Source organism: Haliotis rufescens, unplaced genomic scaffold (genome assembly GCF_023055435.1).
Source record: "Haliotis rufescens isolate VD_foot unplaced genomic scaffold, xgHalRufe1.0.p SCAF_2, whole genome shotgun sequence".
Taxonomy (NCBI): domain Eukaryota; kingdom Metazoa; phylum Mollusca; class Gastropoda; order Lepetellida; family Haliotidae; genus Haliotis; species Haliotis rufescens.
The window spans coordinates 22,305,511-22,326,736 of NW_025963890.1; the positions used below are offsets into that span (position 1 = coordinate 22,305,511).

General features: G+C 37.5%; 1 protein-coding gene across 4 annotated transcripts in view; it reads left to right on the top strand.

The window, feature by feature from the left end:
• The window catches only part of LOC124111997, a 63,447-nt gene that overhangs the window by 24,785 nt on the left and 17,436 nt on the right, over positions 1-21,226 (top strand). For all 4 annotated transcript variants that reach the window (XM_048399751.1, XM_046471959.2, XM_048399752.1 and 1 more), the window contains 7 exons: positions 1,049-1,296; positions 4,598-4,641; positions 14,729-14,935; positions 16,382-16,601; positions 17,562-17,672; positions 18,577-18,680; positions 19,755-19,902. In XM_048399751.1, coding sequence (XP_048255708.1) covers positions 1,049-1,296; positions 4,598-4,641; positions 14,729-14,935; positions 16,382-16,601; positions 17,562-17,672; positions 18,577-18,680; positions 19,755-19,902 — 1,082 coding nt within the window. The remainder of the gene's footprint in view (positions 1-1,048; positions 1,297-4,597; positions 4,642-14,728; positions 14,936-16,381; positions 16,602-17,561; positions 17,673-18,576; positions 18,681-19,754; positions 19,903-21,226) is intronic.

A 21,226-nucleotide genomic window follows, 5' to 3' on the forward strand; every position in this document is an offset into this window, starting at 1 on the left:
TTACATATCAACCTTGATGTGCCTTTGTGTTGGTGGCAACAAAGGCATGTTAATCAAACAGGCTTTGAATGGTGTATACATAGTTATCACTTCTAATACTCTTCCTTACTGGAAGATAGTATTATGACACTTATCAAGGGTCTTCGTGGGAGGGAACTTGTCTACAAATATCTACAAACAATCTATGCAGGTTTTGCATTGATATTTTTGTTTGTGAAAGGAAACGGGTTATCAGTTTGAAATTACTAGCCATGTTAGTGATGTCTACCAAATTTGGTATCTCACGACAATTCAAAATAGAAGCTTGGAATAGAAAGTAAACATGATGACGAAAAAAAATCAAAATTTCAGAAAATAATTCCTTGGTCTAGTTGTATCAGTTGTGGAATTTAAGGTTCTGAAAGTAACAGTGCACAACACTGCTTTTTAATCAGAACTCAGAATTACAAACTATTGGAATGAAAACTGAGGCACACTAACAAGCTACAAGTTAATGGTTAGACATTCCACTGAATGCTTGGAAAGCATGGCAACCTAGATGCCATCAATAGTGCATTATACTGATAAACCAGTCACTGAAAACATGAGCCATAATCAACACCAAGTCACCAAGCCTGATCACCTGATCCACTTTCATCAACTGTTGCTTGTTACATATGGTGCTTGGAACCAGTCTTACCCATGAATCCAATTGGGGTTATATTGGTCATATTGTCCTGAGCAACTCTGCTGGTCGTAAGAGGCCACTGATTGGATCCGATGGTCTAGCTTGGTGACATGATTTATTTGCGTGTCATAAAACCTTGCCAGAGGGGGACGTTGCTCTTAATATCAATCACTGGTATGACTGGTTTCCCATGCATCATGAAGCAAATAAGGAAATATACAATTAAATCAGCAAGACTTCTTGGACAAAGAGGAAAATTATTGAGATTGATCGTAATACATGTGGCCACTGTAAGTTGTCCTTAGGAATAACTTTCCATCCAAGTGGAAAAGGCCAACACAATACAAAGTGAAGCCATTAATATTTCCTGATGTTCTCCAGATGAGCTCGAGCGAGAGATCCGTCGATTGCAGCAAGAACACCTGCGCAGAATGTACGAGCTTCAACGCGAGATCGAGCGCATCCGTCAGGAGCATTATCTGCACTGTCACCAGCACCATCATGAAGTTGTGGAGAATCCAACCAAAGTGATCATCGCTCAGGCACCACCCCCACCCCCGCAGATCATCCAGCAGGCCGCCGCACCCCCACAGATCATACAGCAACCCCAGGTGGTACAGCAACCCCAGGTAAGTGGGATAACAACAGGGCAGTCATACATGCAAGCAGTGCACATTTCTTTCGGAAGTTTGTCACTACAGATTATATTCATCATCAAGTGTGTCATTATGATGATCATAATATCTGCACTTCACTGCACTGGACTGCACTTACACTAAATTGTCTCAAAATATTTTCATAAACACTTATAAATTTTCTAATTTTCATACACAACTGAAAGGAGAAAAGAGATTTCTTTTAGGTTTTAATTGCTCACCTTAGATATATCTTGTTCTTTTTAAACCAGATCAGTCTATTTAGTATTCAAGAGTGTGGCACATGATGAATACATCACGATTTAAAGTGCAGAATTGCCTCCCTTGGTTATGCCAGGATTTTGGATTTGAATCTTAGATTTGACCTGATTATGACCCCTGATATGTCTGCACCATGTAAATTGTGCTCACACAAAACCTGCATTATTATGGGATTTCTTCCCACATTGACTGAAATACTTTTGAATCTGCATTGAAACTCACTCTCTCACATTAGTATTCAAACATCCAAAATCTCGTAAACAGTTGTGTGGACACCAAATAGAAGATAGTATGAAAGGGAACTGCATCATGTATGACACCTGTAGTTTGTAAAATATGTTGGTCAAATCCGGCGTGTGACAGTTAGAAGTGCACCTTATTCACTTTAGATTCACCCCTAGCATAACACACTGTCAATTTACTAATACCTTTACAGGATGTTTTGTTTGTTTGTTGTTTAACGCCGCACTCAGCAATATTTCAGCTATATGACCGCAGTCTGTAAATAATCAAATGAAATAAAAGAAAACTGTTTGTATTTGGACGCATATAAATCTTGGCATACACTGAACGCAATGTAGTTATTTTTACAGATGATGTTTTTTGTGGTTTGTGTCAATGCTGACATCTGTTACCATGGTTGCCATCAATTTGGATACATTAATTTTTATATATATCTTCTCAGTCAATGACATTAGGCAGTTCTCAAAATCCAGAATCTAGTAATATATCTTCCTGAGATGAGCAAATAATAATTATGTATCAGCTGAAAAACCTGAAAATAATGACAAGAGACATGTCCAAAGAAGGACTCAAAAGATGTTGGCACACTGTCTTCAGACACCATGAAACTTGAACTTATCTTGGATTATTCCAGTTATGTTTTTATGTACAGTTACTCACATTGTTCTTATCAGATGATAAATGTTGTATGTGTAGGAACATTTGTGAAAATTCTTTGCATATTTTGCGTTATAGAATATATTTTGAGTTTTGGCGAATCTAGTGTACTGCCTTGAATATTTCAATATATCAGAAACTATTGGATTTATAAGTTAAAATCTCTTTGAATAGAATTACAGCAAAATTATTGAAGTTATTCCTCATCAAAGTCTTATTTGTTTTTAGACATGGCCATATTGAAAATGTTACTGTGGGTCCATTATTCAAATGTAAGGGACAAAACCCTTCCCGTATTCAAACGAAATGTCTACTTATACTACTACTTATAATCTCTACTTAATCTCTACTGTATATCTCTACGGTATACACATTATAATAGTATCAGTGTGGAATGTATATGTATAATAATTTAAAAACAGTAAAAGGTCAAGAATGATAGAGTTACTTAAACATATATCATAGGGCAAAAGGCGTCTGTCTCATCAAAATATCTTTTGAAGTTTTGTCACAAGTACTGATGGAGGAATAAGATCAATCAATTACTGTGACCAGATAATTTTAAAATTTATTCACTATTCATGAAACTTAATGTAAGATCATCAAGAGTTTATGACATTAGTGGATTGTTCATATACACCATCGCAAATGAAATTATTCTGGTGATCAAAATCCTTCTTTGAGCATGTGTTTAAAAGGGAGATAACTCTGACAAAGTCCAGCAAGGGAGAGCACTTCAGTCAATGCTAACCAGCATATTTCACAAACATGTTTAATCCAACTTATTTCATTTTCATTTAATGATCTTTCACGTGTGTGATTTTCATATGTTTGCACAATCTAATTTTGAGAATGTGTTCTTTTAACGCTGTTGTGTGTAGTCAAAACCTGTTCTAAGAAAACTCAGAATTAATCTGGCATTTCCATAAATGTCCCTTTGTGACTTTTCAGGTTCAAAATGTAAGTCAGCTGATGTCAACCATATGCTTTCCATCAACAATATGGCTACCCACATTACACATTGCCATTGTTGAAATAAATTCTATCTACCTACCCCACATCTGTTCCCTATTGCTGGTATAAACTTTGCAATAACATTTACTGTCTTCATTGAAATGCCATTGAAACTGAAATCTTGAGACCTTGACATGGTTTAACTGTGTATAACATGTTTGCAAATTTTGAGCATGCCCCATGAGCTATGATGAATTCTAGATCATCTGTCCCAAATAGTCAATTAAGTGGGTAAGTCCTGAGGCTTGACAAGGGATTTCAACATTACTGCACAATGGACAGACAATCTGTTATTCTAATAAATCACCCATAGTCCTTTTTTCTAAGAATTGGTAAAAAGGTGGATTCCAGATCTCAAGTGGAGGTATCACCACAGTCAATATATTGTTAGAACATCACATTAAGTTGTCTGTGAAGTCATTATCAATTATTTGCAATAATGTACTGATATGACATCACTTTTCTATGGACCACTGTGCAAATATAAGACATCAATGCCAGAGAACAATCAGTCTTCATTATGTACCAAAACAGATTCCACTGGGTGTAAAAGGCAAAACAGTGATGAAAATTATATGAATGTACACATGTATCACTGAAAATCAGTGATGATACCAGGAATTCCTAAAACTGATGAGCATGCCCTGCTCTACAATGAAAGAAATAATGGAACAATTCACATGAGCCTATCAAAAATAATGCTCAGTGAGAATGACTGAAAATAATTTCACCCATATTGTGGCCCTATGGATCATATTAAACTTAACTATCAGTAGTTCATTTTTCAACACATAATCTGGACAAATTTTGTCCTTACCTGGACCCTTTTTTATAGAAGATCTTGAATTTACAAAATTGTTTGCCAAAATATTATCTGTAAGAGGGTAGGAAAAAGAACTGATACAGAGACAGTTTGGGTGTGTCAAGGCTAACAATTGATTGCAGTTGATCAAATCTCTTTGTTATGTGCATGTTATTTGTTTTGCATGAACATGGTGCAGAATGCTTGTTTTTCAGATGTCTAAATAACAGGGGTCTGACTCGGTAGCAGTGAGTGGAGACTTGACACTGGTGTATATTCTGGTCTTGTATGTTTCAGCAAAGATATATGGAGGTTGAGCAAGTGGTTCCCTATGACCAATAGTAAGTCAATATGTCATATTTCCTTCACACAAGGGTTTTATTTGTATACAAATTTGGGCTGATGTTGAATTCACACTCTTATGCAATCTTAATATATTTCAAACTGTTCTTATCAAACTGTCATTTTATATCAGATTGTAGAATAGATTTTTGTAAACTTCAAAGCATATGATAATTTCAATCCAAAATAAATAGCTTTGCTATTAAACATTTGATATTTGGGCTTGTTTTATGTTTTTGAAAATTTCATTTAATAAAGATTCATTTCATATCCAGACAAGTTACAAATAAAACCCTGACAATTATTTGAAATGTATATTCTTGAACCCATGCATCACCATGCACTGTGCACACTGGTCAAACATGGGATCATTTGAATACTATTACCATTAGAAAAAGACTTCAAGTGAAGTTATCTTCATCTTTCTAAGACAAGTTTCAAAGATATTTTTAATGTTAGTTATGTTTTCCTGAGCTAATCAAACAAATTAGGACCGAAGAAGAAGAGTCCCTGAGCAGGTATATAGTGTGATAAAGGTGTGTAATCACTTGGGTTGAAGAGGATAAAATGGAGGGTTAGCATCACATAGTTGATCAGGTTCCAAGTATCGATATTGTTGTCAATACCATTCACTGAGTTCACCCACATGCACTTGCCATCTCCTTGCAGCAAGCCTCACTCACTCCTATAATCTTGCTCTACAGTTTTGTCCATTTTATTCCTTGGAAATGAATAAGATCACCTGTGGATACACATGATGGGTACCGGTAATGTGTGAGTGCTGTTTCCTTCCATGGAAGCAATATGCCGAGAAAAGCCAATGCAGTACACATATTTCATGTCAAGATACTATTGTAGAAAGTATTTCTTCATACAAGAAATACCACAAATTGGCTATGATCTTGGAGGTTTGAAACTAAATTCTGACTTTCTGGGGAAGAGTTTCATCGTCTGGAACTACGTCTTACAAGAGAAAGTCGGAGACTCCAGAACCAAATGCACATGGTCACAATAAACCAAATATAAAAGTTTGAGGAATTTTTCCAAAATTGTGAGGTGGGTGAACTTTAACTGTTCAAGGCAAATTTGTATATAAACTGCCAGCTGATGTGATTCACATGAAGAATGAATCTGTGGTAGGACAACTTATATGGTACTTATATATTTAATCAAGTAAAGAAGCAAGGAAACACACATCACAAATTTTAAGTCTGTAGGTACTTGTGGGACAATACAATTATGGGAGGCGGGGTATTTGGTAGTGAGCCCGACAGGGATGAAAGCCTAATAATTGCTAGCTGACAGCCAGCCAGATATATTATTCTGCCCTGTCTGGTTGTGTGTCATTGTGCCCTGACAGTTTAAACAGTTACTCATCCAACCACAGAGAGTGTCATGATTTAGCTGTTCTACTGCTGACCATGCTGAATGGCAAAAAACAACATTCATTCACTCAATTACCAGTGAGGAACAGTCTCTATGTTCATAAATGATCTTTTAGATAAATAAATCACAACTATTATCATATAAATATAAGATGCCAAGGCAATCGCAGTACACTAAAATTATGTCTTACCTTTGAGAACATTTATTTCTGTTTACGACTGGATAGGCAAATGACCACATCTTGTCAATTTAACTGTGATAATACCTCGCCAAGCGAGATGAGTCAATCAGGTGCCATCTTGTTACGTCACATGATTTCGAGCTGCTCCATGACATTCAAGTTAAGAATAGATGCTCAACATGATCAGTCACATGACATTACTGACAGGAAGTTTACAAACAGCAGCCGATACAAAATCGGTGCATACAATTGTTCTGATGCAAAATTATCATCAAATCAAGTCTGATTAAACAGTGCTTTAGTGAAAAAGTAAGTTTTGTGGTGTGTTTTCATTACTTATTGAATATCTTACTTTGTGTAGCTTAATTCGTAACATAACTTCAGTAACAAGTGGCTAACACTTTGATGTCTTCAGTGAGCTTTGAAGCATCTACCTTGATTATGTCATTAATCGCATGGTTACGTATTGTTTAGGGGATTGAAAAGAGGTGAGGTTCGAAAACATATTACGTGGGGATACAAAGCGGATATAACCCTGCTCACTCAGCAACTCGGAGACTGACGGATATTAATATGAAGAACTTATTGAAAGTTTATTTAAATCATGAACAGACAGACAGATTATCCTTTTTTATTGCATTCTTCTTCAAAAAGTAAAATATAATCCTACGATGCTAATAACATGACAAAAAAACCTCATTCCTCATTGTATACAAGATGAATTGTTGTATATGTGTCTCCAATCTCATTAAAATCATATCTTAGTTCTCGCTACCTTGAAACAAAAATCTGAGGACATCCCATTACGGGTCACATTAGAATGACCTTCCATCTGACCATTCAAAATCGGGAAGATGATGGTTGGAATGTGTTTTCATGCAACATTTAAAAGGATAACACAAGGCATTCCGAATGACAGAATGTACAGTACGTATCTCCGGCTTAAAGAGGATAAATATTTGAAATGGAAGAGACTTTCCATTGCCCATGACATATAATCTCGGCCTTCTATTAGACATTCCAAAATTATCTTTCATTCAGTTTTCAAGTTTTGATTCCACGTTATTGAAAGAGTTGTCTGGATTGGAAGTCGCCAGTTTGGAACTAGTGCCGTAAAGCTCGAAAAAGCTACTTTCTGATTGGTTAATTTTGAAATGTTAGTCATTTCATTGTTTGGGAAAAGTTCGCGAAAGGTCGTTCTGGCGTGACCTATAATTGGATGCCCTCACATCTTTGTGTAGCGGTAGCCAGTACTTCAATCCGATTTCAATGTAATTGGTGTGTCTCAGGTTAAATAACAATTATCGTCATCATCATCATCATCATCATTTCATCATCCATTAAGAATCTCAGAGATAATTTCAAAGTTGAGGTATCACTCAAGGATTTTATGTATCTGTTCCAGAGGCAATAATGCTCAATAATAATGTTGTTTCTAACTATAAAATGAAACTAAGAAGCCAAATCAATGAGTATGCCATCCTGCATTTATTTTATATGCTGGTTGAAATGTTTTTAGAATCGTCTACCAAACGTATTACTAAATACGATTTACAATCTCGGGTATTTCTGAAATTTTATCGCGAACTCCCCACTAGCTTGCATCTCAATAGAGTAAACTGATCGTCGTTACCAGTTTCAGCTATGGTCCCCGCATGAACTACGGCGGGGTGACATCAGTCACGCCATTTCAGACCATGACGCCAATGCCCCCGCAAATGGGACCCATGATGCCAATGGGTCAGTCCGTACCCATGGGGGCACCCATGGCTGGGCTGCCCCAACAGTCGTGGGTCCAGTCGCAAACACGCCGAGTTGAATCCGAGGTGTCTTAAGATGTAAGTCACTCAGCCATCTGTTTATTTTCAGTACTTATGTTCCACAACTGACACAACAAACTAGTCGAAGAAATTATGTTCTAAAATTTGACTATTTTCAGTAGCCGTGTTTACAATATATGAATGAGACTGGTGGAGTTGTAAGTATTTGATTCAATAGCACTGAAGAGTTTTGAAGCAATTGTGGAGTTTTCACAATTCTTCGGCTAGTTATCTTGTGTCAGTTATAGTAGGAAGTAGGAAATGATTGTCACAACATCTATTCAAATCAGACTATTATAAAACATAATTTCACCATATTAAAATTGTTTTGATTGATTTATTGTTAATAGCAATTCAAACAAATTTGGAAATATGAGTTGTGATAATCTGGTTAAACTAGTCAATTCTGGTATCAGATCAAAACTTACATTCCTGTCATAATATCATTGAATTTGATTCTATTTTCAAAGAGTCTTTCAAGTGATTTTGTTTAGTTTCAACTGTGAAAGAGTAGACAGTAATGGTTAAATATATTTGAACCTAATGTAGATAAAGTGGACAAGTAGATGGTTTTTTCTGTTGCTTAAGCTTAGCATGCTTTTCTCTGTCTATGCACATAGTATATATAGCCTGTCAATGTATATATACATGTATATGTACTTGTGTAATTTTTTATACTGGTAAACTGTATCATATCATAACATTTACTGTAGCATTTATCTAAAAGTAATTTTTCACATTTACTAAGCAATTGACCTGATCAGTTTTGTAGCTAAAAGATAATTGTTCCTAATTATGTGTAGCTTAGATCCTTTTTTGTGATTTATATAAATAATACTCAATAGCTTTTCTGGTGCTTTCTAATTATAGTTATTTATCACCTGACTCTAATAAATCAAAATTCCAGTTGACATAAGAAATATGGTTCATATTGTATTATAAATAAAAGCATATAGGAATATAAATATAGTCTCTGATATTAATAAAATATGGTCAATTTATGTTTGCAATGGAGCAGATTAGATATTAATGAATTTATTTCTTGATATTATGTGAATATTTTACTGAACAGTTCAAGAATCATATTTTTGCACATTTAGCCAAGAAAATAAATGAGTAAAACAATCACCTTGCACCATACAATGTTTGACAATAACTCAATGTAAGTGTGACCTGTCACCTAACCGTGTTGTAGCTAGTGGCCTAATCTTACTTGTCTTTGTTGCAGTATGAGTATGGGGCAAACAATGGGCCCAACTATGGGCCCAACTATGGGCCCAATGATCAACAGAAATGTGACTCTACCGGCCATCCCATCCCAGTTGCCTGGAACTTATCAGCCTGCACCAATGATGTGACGGAGAGGCTAACTGCTGCTGACTTATATAAAGGCCAACTTTTTTGTAGTTATTTGGACCACAGATTCACAGAGGTGCATCCAGGATTTTTAAGGGGTGGGGTGGGGTCACTTTTTGAATTGTCACTTTAGTGGGGCTTGTGGGGGAGTTTACCTATCAATATACACAAATATTTCAATAAAACAGAGTCATTTTATTTTTCATTTTGTTCCTTAATAATATTCTGTTCTTTTCAAAAAGGAGGGAAGCAGTTCAATAGTTCTCCCAGTCCAATCTGCAACAGGTGTCAATGACCTTTATTGTTCAATTATTAAAATGATGATCGGAAACAGTAATATTCAGTCTCAGTTTTCCACCAACACATTTTCGAAATGAGACCAGTGAATTGGTGATCCAAGTGATGAAAAGAAATTTGGCCTGGACAATAATTACAATACTGTAGCAATTATTGTAGCCATTGTTAATGAGTTAATGATTGTTTGTAATATTTTGTATTTTATTCTGTAAAACATACTTCAAGTAAAATTAATAATAGCTGTAGTTATTTTGTACATTCAACAAGAGCTTTGAATAGTTGTATCAAAGAAACATACAGAATATTTTTGCATTTACTTTATGTGTTGGTGAAACAATCTTTTGGTTCTTTTACATAAAGTCATATATTTATACATCACCCAATATATATGAATGATTTTATAAGTAATAGTTCTGACCACACACTCAAAACATGCTTCCAATTTGTAATGATATTAAAAAATACAGGTTTAATACATATTTCATTATTCAGTGATATTATTCATAGAAATATATATAAAGGAAACTGGGCAATTTCTTAAAGATCCATGTAAACCAAATATTTTTCACACAAAAACTATGGCCATTATATTTTAATATTTATGCAAGATTATTGATGTGATTTAGTTAGGAGTGCCCTAATTACCGAAAATATATTAACTAGATTTTTAATATGAATACTGAAAAGGATTTAGTGCAGATTTACTTTCACATTTATGTCAGAGATGTGGACATAAGCTAAGGTCATGATGTGCATGAACAAAACAGCCTCTGATGTATGAAAATAAAAATTACGATTTATGATGTCTCTTGATATTTTGCACAAAACTTGGACAGTACAATGGAAACCATTAAAATTCTATTTTAATTTTCAGTAATGTATATTTAAATACCATAAGCATTTGACAAAATAATAATGCAAGTTCTATAGCAATATATATAAATTTGGGGACTGAATCTCATGTGTTTATGTGTTTCAAACAGATATTTATATTTAGATTACAAAATGCACAGTTCCTTTTCTACTCCCTTTATATTAGTTGCATGCTGCAATTTTATTTCACATATATTAATTTCTTACTTTTCTTTGTATTTCCTGATCAGAAATAAAGTTGTATAGTCAATTTCATGGTTGTGTAATTCTTTAGCTTCATCAGTGAGGGAAAGAAAACCTCAGAGGTGGTTTTAGTATTAAATAGTTGAACATAGACACGTACATGCAAGAATGTTCCTCCATCACAGTCATCTGCTCCACGAGCATTGCCCACATCACCATCCTGCTTGCACTTTAAACGCTTGATTAGCACCATATTTTCTTTACCATGATTTGTTTTTACCTATAAGAGTCATTTAGGAAGTAAATCTAATGTGTTTTCAGTGTAGAGGGTTTCAACATAGATTCGATCCCTGTAAATTTCATTTGAAACTAAACACGTTAGCTGAAACCTTTTCACTGAGGCACAATAAAATCATGTAGGCAGATATTCTGTAAGCATTATTCAAACTGACATCTCTGGAAAAAATGAAGGGAACTTTGTAATGTCATGTACATACCACTATTATGATGTCACGAAGTTCGACAGAGCAGAAGTCTGTTCATTGTGATGCATAAGACATGATGGCACACTATGTGATAGAGCAGCTATAAAAGTCAAGCTGTCTTTAATTCGGTTTAACCTTACTGTGCCCTCACCTAGAGTGTTATAATGATTTTTGTGTTTTTTATATCTCTCTCTCTCTCTCTCTCTCTCTCTCTCTCTCTCTCTCTCTCTCTCTCTCTCTCTCTCTCATGCCTTTATTCCATCCTCCAGTTAATGAACGATCATGCTCTTATTCCATCCTTCTCCAGTAAATGAAAGGTCATGCCCTTATTCGATCCTACAGTTAATGAATGATCATGCCCTTATTCCATCCTTCTCCAGTTAATAAAACATCACACCCTTATTCCATCCCACAGTTAATGAACGATCATACCCTTATTCCATCCTTCTCCCATTCATTGAAAGATCATGCCCTAAGTCTCCTTAGTTAATGAAAGATCATGCCCTTATTCCATCCTTCTTCGGTTTATGAAAGGTCATGCCCTTATTCCATCCTTCATCAGTTTATGAAAGGTCATGCCCTTATTCCATCTTTCTCCAATTCATTTAAAGATCATCCCCTTATTCCATCCTTCAGTTAATGAAAGATCAGGCCCTTATTTCATCCTTAAGTTAATGAAAGGTCATGCCCTTATTCCATCCTTCAGTAAATGAAAGGTCATAGCCTTATTGCATCCTCCATTTAATTAAAGGTCATGCTCTTATTCCATCCTCCAGTTAATGAAAGGTCATACCCTTATTCCATCCTTCAGTAGATGAAAGGTCATGCCCTTATTCCATCCTTCTCCAGTTAATGAAAGGTCATGCTCTTATTCCATCCTTTTCCAGTTAATGAAAGGTCATACCCTCAATCCATCCTTCAGTAAATGAAAGGTCATGCCCTTATTCAATCCTTCTCCAGTTAATAAAAGGTCATGCTCTTATTCCATCCGCCAGTTAATGAAAGGTCATACCCTTATTCCATCCTCCAGTTAATGAAAGGTCATGCCCTTATTCCATCCTTCAGTAAATGAAAGGTCATGCCCTTATTCAATCCTTCTCCAGTTAATGAAAGGTCATACTCTTATTCCATCCTTCTCCAGTTAATGAAAGGTCATGCCATTATTCCATCCTTCTTCAGTAAATGAAACATCATGCCCTTATTCCTTCCTTCTCCAGTTAATGAAAGGTCCTGTTTAATTGAAGACTGTCCTTATTCTAACATTTTCCATTTTATTGAATGATCATGACCTTATTCCATCTTTTCCAGTTTAATTAAAAACTATGCCTCTTTTACAAATTCCTCCTCTTTAGTGAAAAGGACATGCTCCAATTTGATGAAAGATCATTCTCTTATTAAATAATTCTCCAGTGTAAGTAATGAATTTGCCCTTATTCCAAATTGTCCAGTGCAGCAGTCACAGTGTCTGCTTGCAATGAAGCAACATAGTGTTCCCTTTCAATTGTAATCAGCCGTTTAGTGCAGACATCACACTGCTACTAAATCACATCAAAGGCCTACTATTTCCCTCAAATAGATATGCTATCTACAAGCACCTAACAGAGAACTGCTAATCTTGAGTTGGTTAAACGAGTGGTAGGAATATTAAAGCGTGAGACATTAGGGGATCCTGGAGTCCATTATTTATAGTAGAGGGCTCGTTCAGATTTATTTAAGATTCTGATCTCACATTCACATTAAGCATGCTCCATTGTAGGTTCCTCCTAGCACACACACTATGCCAGCATGGGCACATTTGCCTTTGCTTGTGTATATATTCTTATGTTGATTCCTTCAGGTGCTTTTCCAGTGTGTAACCAAACTTACTTACATATGCCTAACAATCCTAGATAATGTACAGGGTTTTACGCGACACACAAATGTGCGTCCAGTACACACAAATGTAAAGAATGGACGTAGAAAAAAATTATACTGTGTCCCAAGGGACACATGATCTTTGATTCATTCCAGGCTCTAAAGTAATTATCAAAACGTACAGTACACTACATCATTTCATTAATCTACACGACCCTTATATTACCCTTGTAAGGACCCTTAAAATTAATTATTGGAAGTCCCCTGAGCCCCCACTTTTGTAAGTCAAGGTACAACCCTGATGTATAAAGTAATGACATAGTAACTCAGTTTAATAATACCAGCATATAAAAGATAATGATGATGATGATTGATTGATTGATGATTGATGATGTGACCGACTTTTACAACATGACAGAGTGCACGTCTGCAAGGACAAATATATGAGGGTTTATATGAAAACATATCAGTGAGATCGCCAGTTGGGATTCCAGGTTAGAATTGGTCCCTAGTCACCTATCTATGTCCTACAGTGACTTTGTTGATAATGTGTCCATGTACAACAATGGTGTGGATCATGGCGCATTATATCAATCACGTCATACAGTTTCGAATATTGCTGTGTGCAGCTTTAAACAACAAAGAGTTTGTGGCTTACTTCACAACATTTCATCTTCAGGTGGGTGGAAAGCCAAATGTGCCATGGGTTGTAGATGTTTATGATTATTTACAACAATGAAACTGATATGTTGATGACGGACCAAGGCTAATAAGCAGGATAAATCTAGAATTCAAACCACGATCAGTGGCATTCTTCATACAGAGGGAAAGGTGAGATAGCCTAGTGGTTTGATGCCCAACATGGGTACAATGTGTGAAGCCCATTTCTGGTGTCACCCACCGTGATATTACTGGAATATTATTAAAAGCAGTGTAAAACCATACTCACTCATTTATACAGCTAAGGGAGGCATCTCTGCATAGTGAGCTCCTGCAAATTATACAACTGAAACAAGAAGTGTGTTATAGAATATGTAGCAAGTCACAGCAGATACTCTTTGAAATATCAGTGTTTTTAAATCCAAAATGAAAGTCAAGGGGTCCTTGTCCTAACACAAATGGTGAAAGTAAAATATTTAGATCACTGGATTCAAATACTATAGCAGCAAACAACAAGGACCCAAGGATACTCCTTATTGTAGGACACTGCATATGCTTGTTATAATGCTTCATGAGGATACAAACATCGCAGATCTGTGACTCCGCATTTATTTGTTATTAGTTGCAAGTCTTGTGGAACTTGTATTTGTGTCAGTGTACCCTCTCAAGCATGGAGATAGTTACATGAGTGTTTGTGTCATACTCATATCATGTGCCAGAATTCTTGCATTTGAAAAGTGTAGGAAGAGAAATATTGTCAAATTGAAGTCCAACAATGATTAAACATATTTAGGCACTCATTTAAACACAGACATACAAAAACATAAAAATGCATTTGATCTCAACTCTGTGAGGGATGTGATATGACACCTGTATATTCATGGAGAGCAAATAGTACCAAGAGAATATAAATAGGGGTCACAGGAAAGTGCTAACCCTCACATAACTCTATTTGCCATCCTTCACCTGTATTTCTGCCTTGTCTCCCCAGTGCTGGCTTTGTCATCTTCTACGACTTCTTGCTGAACCTGGATACCAAGATAACAGCAGCCAGACTCATTGTGGGCCTTCACAGCAGCACAGCCAAAATGGGTGAACCAACATACCTCCCCATGGTGTACACAGAACCGGCCACCAGACAACACCAGTATGTCGACATCAGCAATGCTGTGATCGGTGCCAGACAGCCTGTTCCAAGGTGAGTTTGTATCTAGAACCTGTCACCAGATAACACCGGTATGTCGACATCAGCAATGCTATGATTGATGCCAGACAGCCTGTTCCAAGGTGAGTTTGTATCTAGAACCTGTCACCAGACAACCTCAGTACATCGACATCAGTAATGCTGTGATCGGTGCCAGACAGCCTGTTCTAAGGTGAGTTTATACAGACACATACCAAGAACCTGTCACCAGACAACCTCAGTACATCGACATCAGCAATACTGTGATTGGTGCCAGACAGGCTGTTCCAAGGTGAGTTTGTACCTAGAACCTGTCACCAGACAACACCGGTATGTCGACATCAGCAATGCTGTGATCGGTGCCAGACAGCCTGTTCAAAGGTGAGTTTATACAGACACATACCTAGAACCTGTCACCAGACAACCTCAGAACATTGACATCAGCAATACTGTGATTGGTGCCAGACAGCCTGTTCCAAGGCGAGTTTGTACTTTGAACATGTCACCAGACAACAACAGTATGTTGTGATTGGGGCCAGAGATAGATTCTTGAAATACAGTTATCATACTACCCAAGGTGCCCTACCCAAATGTAGGACCATAAACAGTATATAGAGTCTATTGAACCTTAAAAATCTTGTGGTAAAATGTGTATCTCATATGTATCAATATTTCACTGAAGCCTTGTATTGTTTCTCAGTTTTGGAATCCTCAGTTGACAGCTTGTAGGATTTGGACAGAGGTACTCTATAGAACTTTAAATCAAATCATGAAAGGCAGCCCAAGATGCCCGAGACTCAGCAACTGCTCGTTCGTCCAAGTAATCTTGTTTGTTGTAGGTTCATGTCAGTTCTCTGATTAGCCTCTATGTGTTCATCGGCCATCTTCTTCATCCTTTCTTGTGCTCTAGCCTTGGTGTTCCACGTGTATGATATGTTGCCCCAAATGTGTCTACAGATGTCCTCCCCAACAAGACCTGGGTATTGTGCTGTAGCCTTGGTGTTCCACGTGTATGATATGTTGCCCCAAATGTGTCTACAGATGTCCTCCCCAACAAGACCTGGGTATTGTGCTGTAGCCTTGGTGTTCCACGTGTATGATATGTTGCCCCAAATGTGTCTACAGATGTCCTCCCCAACAAGACCTGGGTATTGTGCTGTAGCCTTGGTGTTCCACGTGTATGATATGTTGCCCCAAATGTGTCTACAGATATCCTCCCCAACAAGACCTGGGTATTGTGCTCTAGCCTTGGTGTTCCATGTGTATGATATGTTGCCCCAAATGTGTCTACAGATGTCCTCCCCAACAAGACCTGGGTATTGTGCTCTAGCCTTGGTGTTCCACGTGTATGATATGTTGCCCCAAATGTGTCTACAGATGTCCTCCCCATCAAGACCTGGGTATCGTGCTGTAGCCTTGGTGTTCCACGTGTATGATATGTTGCCCTCAATGTGTCTACAGATGTCCTCCCCATCAAGACCTGGGTATTGTGGTGGAGCTGCAGTGCCAGGGCGGCCCAGCGTCAGACCACGACACACAGCGACTCATCACACGGGCGTGGACCAAGATTCCACTGTTTGATTCTAATGGCAAACTGCAAGCTGGCAGATTCAAGATTCCATTTAGGAATGTCCCAATCAAACCTTTCATGACCTTCACCGAACTCAACACAGTACCTCCAGTAAGTTAAATGGTGTGAAATCCGAGCACCGTGTTATATTTACTGACATTTTACATGCTTGAACTTCTTTGAAAATTCAAAGGATTTGAGGGAAACTTTTAAATGAACAAGTTTTGGTGAGGTGAGGTGAAATGAAATGGGGTTTAACGTAGCGTTCAAGATTATTGCACTTATATAGAGATAGTGTGTGCGTGCGTGCACGCGCGAGCGCCGCAGTTTAACATGAATACCCCACTCAGACACAGTATACTGACTTTGAGCCGACCAGTCCTTGTTTTAGCCCCCTAGTGCCATGCACCAGACAGGGTAACAACAAGTACTATCCTTTAAAGCCTTTCGGTTTGAAGTGGCTAAGGATCGAACCCCGGACCTTCCACGCTCTACCACTAGACCACGGAGGTGGTCCAAACACATTTTGAATTTGATCATTCCTCATTACTATTTCTACATCTTTATATCTATGAATGCTTAAAGATTAAGAATTTCCCTTGTTCAACAAGTGCCTTAATGTTAATCCAAAACAAAAGTTGTATATTTTCATGGGTACAATTTTTAGTCATATTTCTCACTTTTTTTATGAATGAAAAATTATAAGTGATGTCATTAAACCATATTCAAAGAAGGGAAAAGCAAATATTACAAATCAGACTAACATCTGGTCTCTGAAATGAAAATATTTTACAGAAAAAACAGTTATCAAATTATCTAAAAAATATATAATAAAAAGGAGCCCAGAGACTCTTCATTTTCCGGAAATGCAGTAATCTAGACTTGCATGCACTGTCAGGCTCTGTATGACAGACTAATTACAAATATGAACAACAAATTCAAACATTTTGGGACAAAAGGGTCATAAAACCACCTTCAGCTCTCTCCGTCAACATGAATTGCAAATAGAAAATTCTTCATCATTGACAAATACTTTTCTCCTTCCCCATTGTGTCCATCCCATGTTTTCAGTATGCCGATGCAGAACTCTTCTATCGTATCGTCCACATGCGTGATGTGCCGTCTCAGTCTCAGTCTACCATTGCCGCCAACAACAGGGATCTCTACAGTCTGGCTCCCCAGGTAGACACACAGACTGTCTTCTGTAGTGATTGTTGTCCAGCAATAGTGGCAGTACACAGTTATTGTAGTGTTACTTGAAGTGAGATTATATGAAGAGGACCAAGAATTAACTGTACTCTCGGAATCAAAACTCTGAATTACTTCCCTTAGCCTTGTCAGGATCTGCTGATTTTGGATTGAAGACAAGTTTTCACACAAGTAGTAAATGTGTGTTTGACATTTGTTGTTTTGGAAAATATTTGGAAACACTGACTTGATCATTGAGCCTGTTGCTTTTGATTTGTGATTCCTGTTAGACCGAAATATTTATGTCTTCTCACCTCAGTTAGTGTTAAGAAAAAGAAAGTGCACTATCACAGAGTGACCACACTTAGATATTGTAGGAAGGCACTATAGCACTCACCATAGAACTGACAAACTTTGTAACTCACGGATCCTGCATAAAAGAACAGTAGGCATGTTCCGCAACAAAGAAATTAACTGATGTGAAGTTGTGATAGTTAATAACAAACAAAGAAATTAACTGATGTCAAGTTGTGATAGTTAATATTTTTATGAAGTACTTAATCACATAACCCATTCACCCTATGATGACATTGAATTTCTATGCTTGAATTATAACAACATATTTTATAATGAATTTAACAAATGAATTAACCATGTCTTATTAACAGTACTCTTCACCCCAGTAGTATGTCACAGATATGATATATAACTGCATTATAACTGTAAACAGTGAGCATCTTTGAAAATTCCAGATTTTTGCTGTAACTTAAAAAAATATTTACAGTGTTCACAATTCTATTATTGTCTAACAAGTAAATTGATATCTGAGTTTAAATGTTCAGAAAGAAATGTAACAATTGTTAACCAGCTTGAGGATCTGTACTTTGTATCTTTGCAGGGAGGGATGATCCTGCATCAGCTCCCTGTATCTCCCCACCAAATCCCCCCACCCCCCTCGGCCTCACCCCCTCTAACCCCCAACTACCACTCGCCAAGAAGAAGGTAGGGACATACATTTTTTTCAAACTGTAGTTGGCAGCCTCTAAGACAAATTCTGAATCTAAGAAATTTGTCTCCTAAACTGAAATTGTTTTGTTTTCATATAACATAGAATAAGATATTTAAAAAAGTTTTTACCAGATTTGAAAAAAAATATTTTTGGATATTTCGGGGAGATACAATGGCGACCAGGCAAATCACCCTCAGCTTGTAGTTATATAGTTATAGTTTCACGTCTTCATAGAAAAGAGTGTTGCAAAAATATGTATTACATGTTTGTGATGATTACATGAAATGTATGTATTCTGTTTGATGTTCTTTTTCTTACATGAATTTCATATCCTAATAATAATTCTAATAATAATTATATGCTTTGGGGCATGGATACAGCACAGTACAGATATGCAATTATTATTATTGTTGTTTCTGTTGTCGTGTAATTACTATTTGCTAGATCAGACACTATATTATAGGGCTGGGTGGAGTCCAAATTTACTACCCGGGTACCCTCCACCCTATTACCCGACCCTACCCGGGTACCCGCTGTAGATATTTAGAGATAGGTACAAACTGTCCGATTTGGAAAAGTTTGACCGTAGCCCTGGTAAAATGTATTGAGATACACGTGTAAAACGATCTGGTCATGCATACACTGAAGTTTACTGCATGGAGTTTTATCTTTATTCGAACATATAAAAGTCAGAAGGAATGGGTGCATTGTCAGAAAGAAATGGGAACAATAGTGACTTGTAGTGGAACCATAGAGTTTTAGATAATTTTTGTCATTAAACAATATATCACGTGACTAACCAAGGGTCCGGGTAGTCCTGTGGGTGCCCGAGTCCTACTCATGACCCACCCAACCCGAGTACCCCGAGTGACCTATCCCAGCCCTACTATATTAAGTGCCATTATTCAGTTTATTTAGTATCAACATAAGCCGAATAAATCAATATGCCATGCATTACAAAATGTTTACTGAAATGTTCATGTTTTAGGTCAATTTTTACCATATCTTGATGAGTTTTTGCCGTTTGTCTCTATCAGTGCATGTATATGAGTGTGTGTGTCTTGCAGCAGCCGACAGCAGGAGATCTTTCCGCCTATTAGATCGGGGGGCACGCCCCTGGAGCCCACCCTCGGGTTCCAGGTGGACCGCATCAAGCATGCGGACTCTGGGGAGGGCAAGGTCAGACTGACCGCCTACTACAAGTCTACTGGGAAGGTCAGTCCATGTCATGTCCACTGTGTGAAATATTTGTTCTTCTGTCACTGATATTTCACTGTCATTTAGCGAACACAGGTGGCTCTGGCGCTATTAAGAGTTGTGTCCCTTAGCAGTGCCAGGATCTGCTGATTTACCCAACTGGGCTTTCCTCCACATAAATCTGACATGCCGAGTGATAAAACTGAAATAGTGATATTGAACTCATTTTGCTTCATCAAGTAATGTCGAAAGAAAGAGTGACTGAGTGAGTGAGTGAGTGAGTTGGGTTTAACGCCACTTTCTACAGCATTCCAGTAATATCACGGCGTGTCAGCTTAATGTGGGAGGAAAGCCCAAAGTGACTTCGGTGAAACCCACCAGCACAGGTATGGTGCTGACAAACCTAGAAACATAATCAGGGCGATCCGGGATTCGAACCCACAATCATAGGTTTCTAGCGTGCCCAAGGGATGCAACTCTGCACAGCGAAGCGGGGCCTTAGACGACTGGGCCACATGTGCCCCCTCGAAATAAATAAATTATGTTACGTTAAAAGGACACATACTTCTTGTAACTTCTTTATGTTGCTCTGAATGTTTTATTTGTCTGTTTCAATTTCTGTGATGGAGGATGTGGCCTAGTGGTTCAAGTGTTGGCTTATCACACCAAAGCCCCATTAGTGGTTTCTAACACCATGCTTTTGCTGGAAAAGTGTTGTTAACACCTCATTCACTCACATGCTTTAAATGAAATTTTGGTCGATGTACAAGTACTTAATATTTGTATATAAGTTTTTGTCATAATATCGCATATAATATTTGTATGTATAGGTATAAGGTGAGAAAGGATAGCACTGACCTGGCTGGATTGGTGTGTCATCTTACCCAAACAACACAAATCAATGTCTTGCCGCCATGGACTTGATCTATATACATAATCAGTCAACACCTCACCCTCACATCATGGGGTTCAAAGAGGAATAAACATTTATGACCTGTGCCAGTTTGGGCCGTTTTCCAGCATTAAACTGTCAGGCTGAGATACTACTGAAATAGGACTGCTTCGATGGTCTATTGGTAGAGCGTCCTCCAAGAGAGTGTACAGTAATGTTCGGGGTTTGTTCCCTGGCCATGTCACACCAAAAGAAGTTAAAACATGGTACTTGTTATTACTCTGCCTGGCGCGCATCATTAGGGGCTAAAAAAAGAACTGCCCGGCTCGAAGTCAGTATACTGTGACTAAGTGGGGTATTAATGTTAGACTGCGGCATTGTATCTCAGTGGGCTGGCACTATAAAACGAGCATTAGTCTGGACTAGTACAAGCAACCACACACACACACA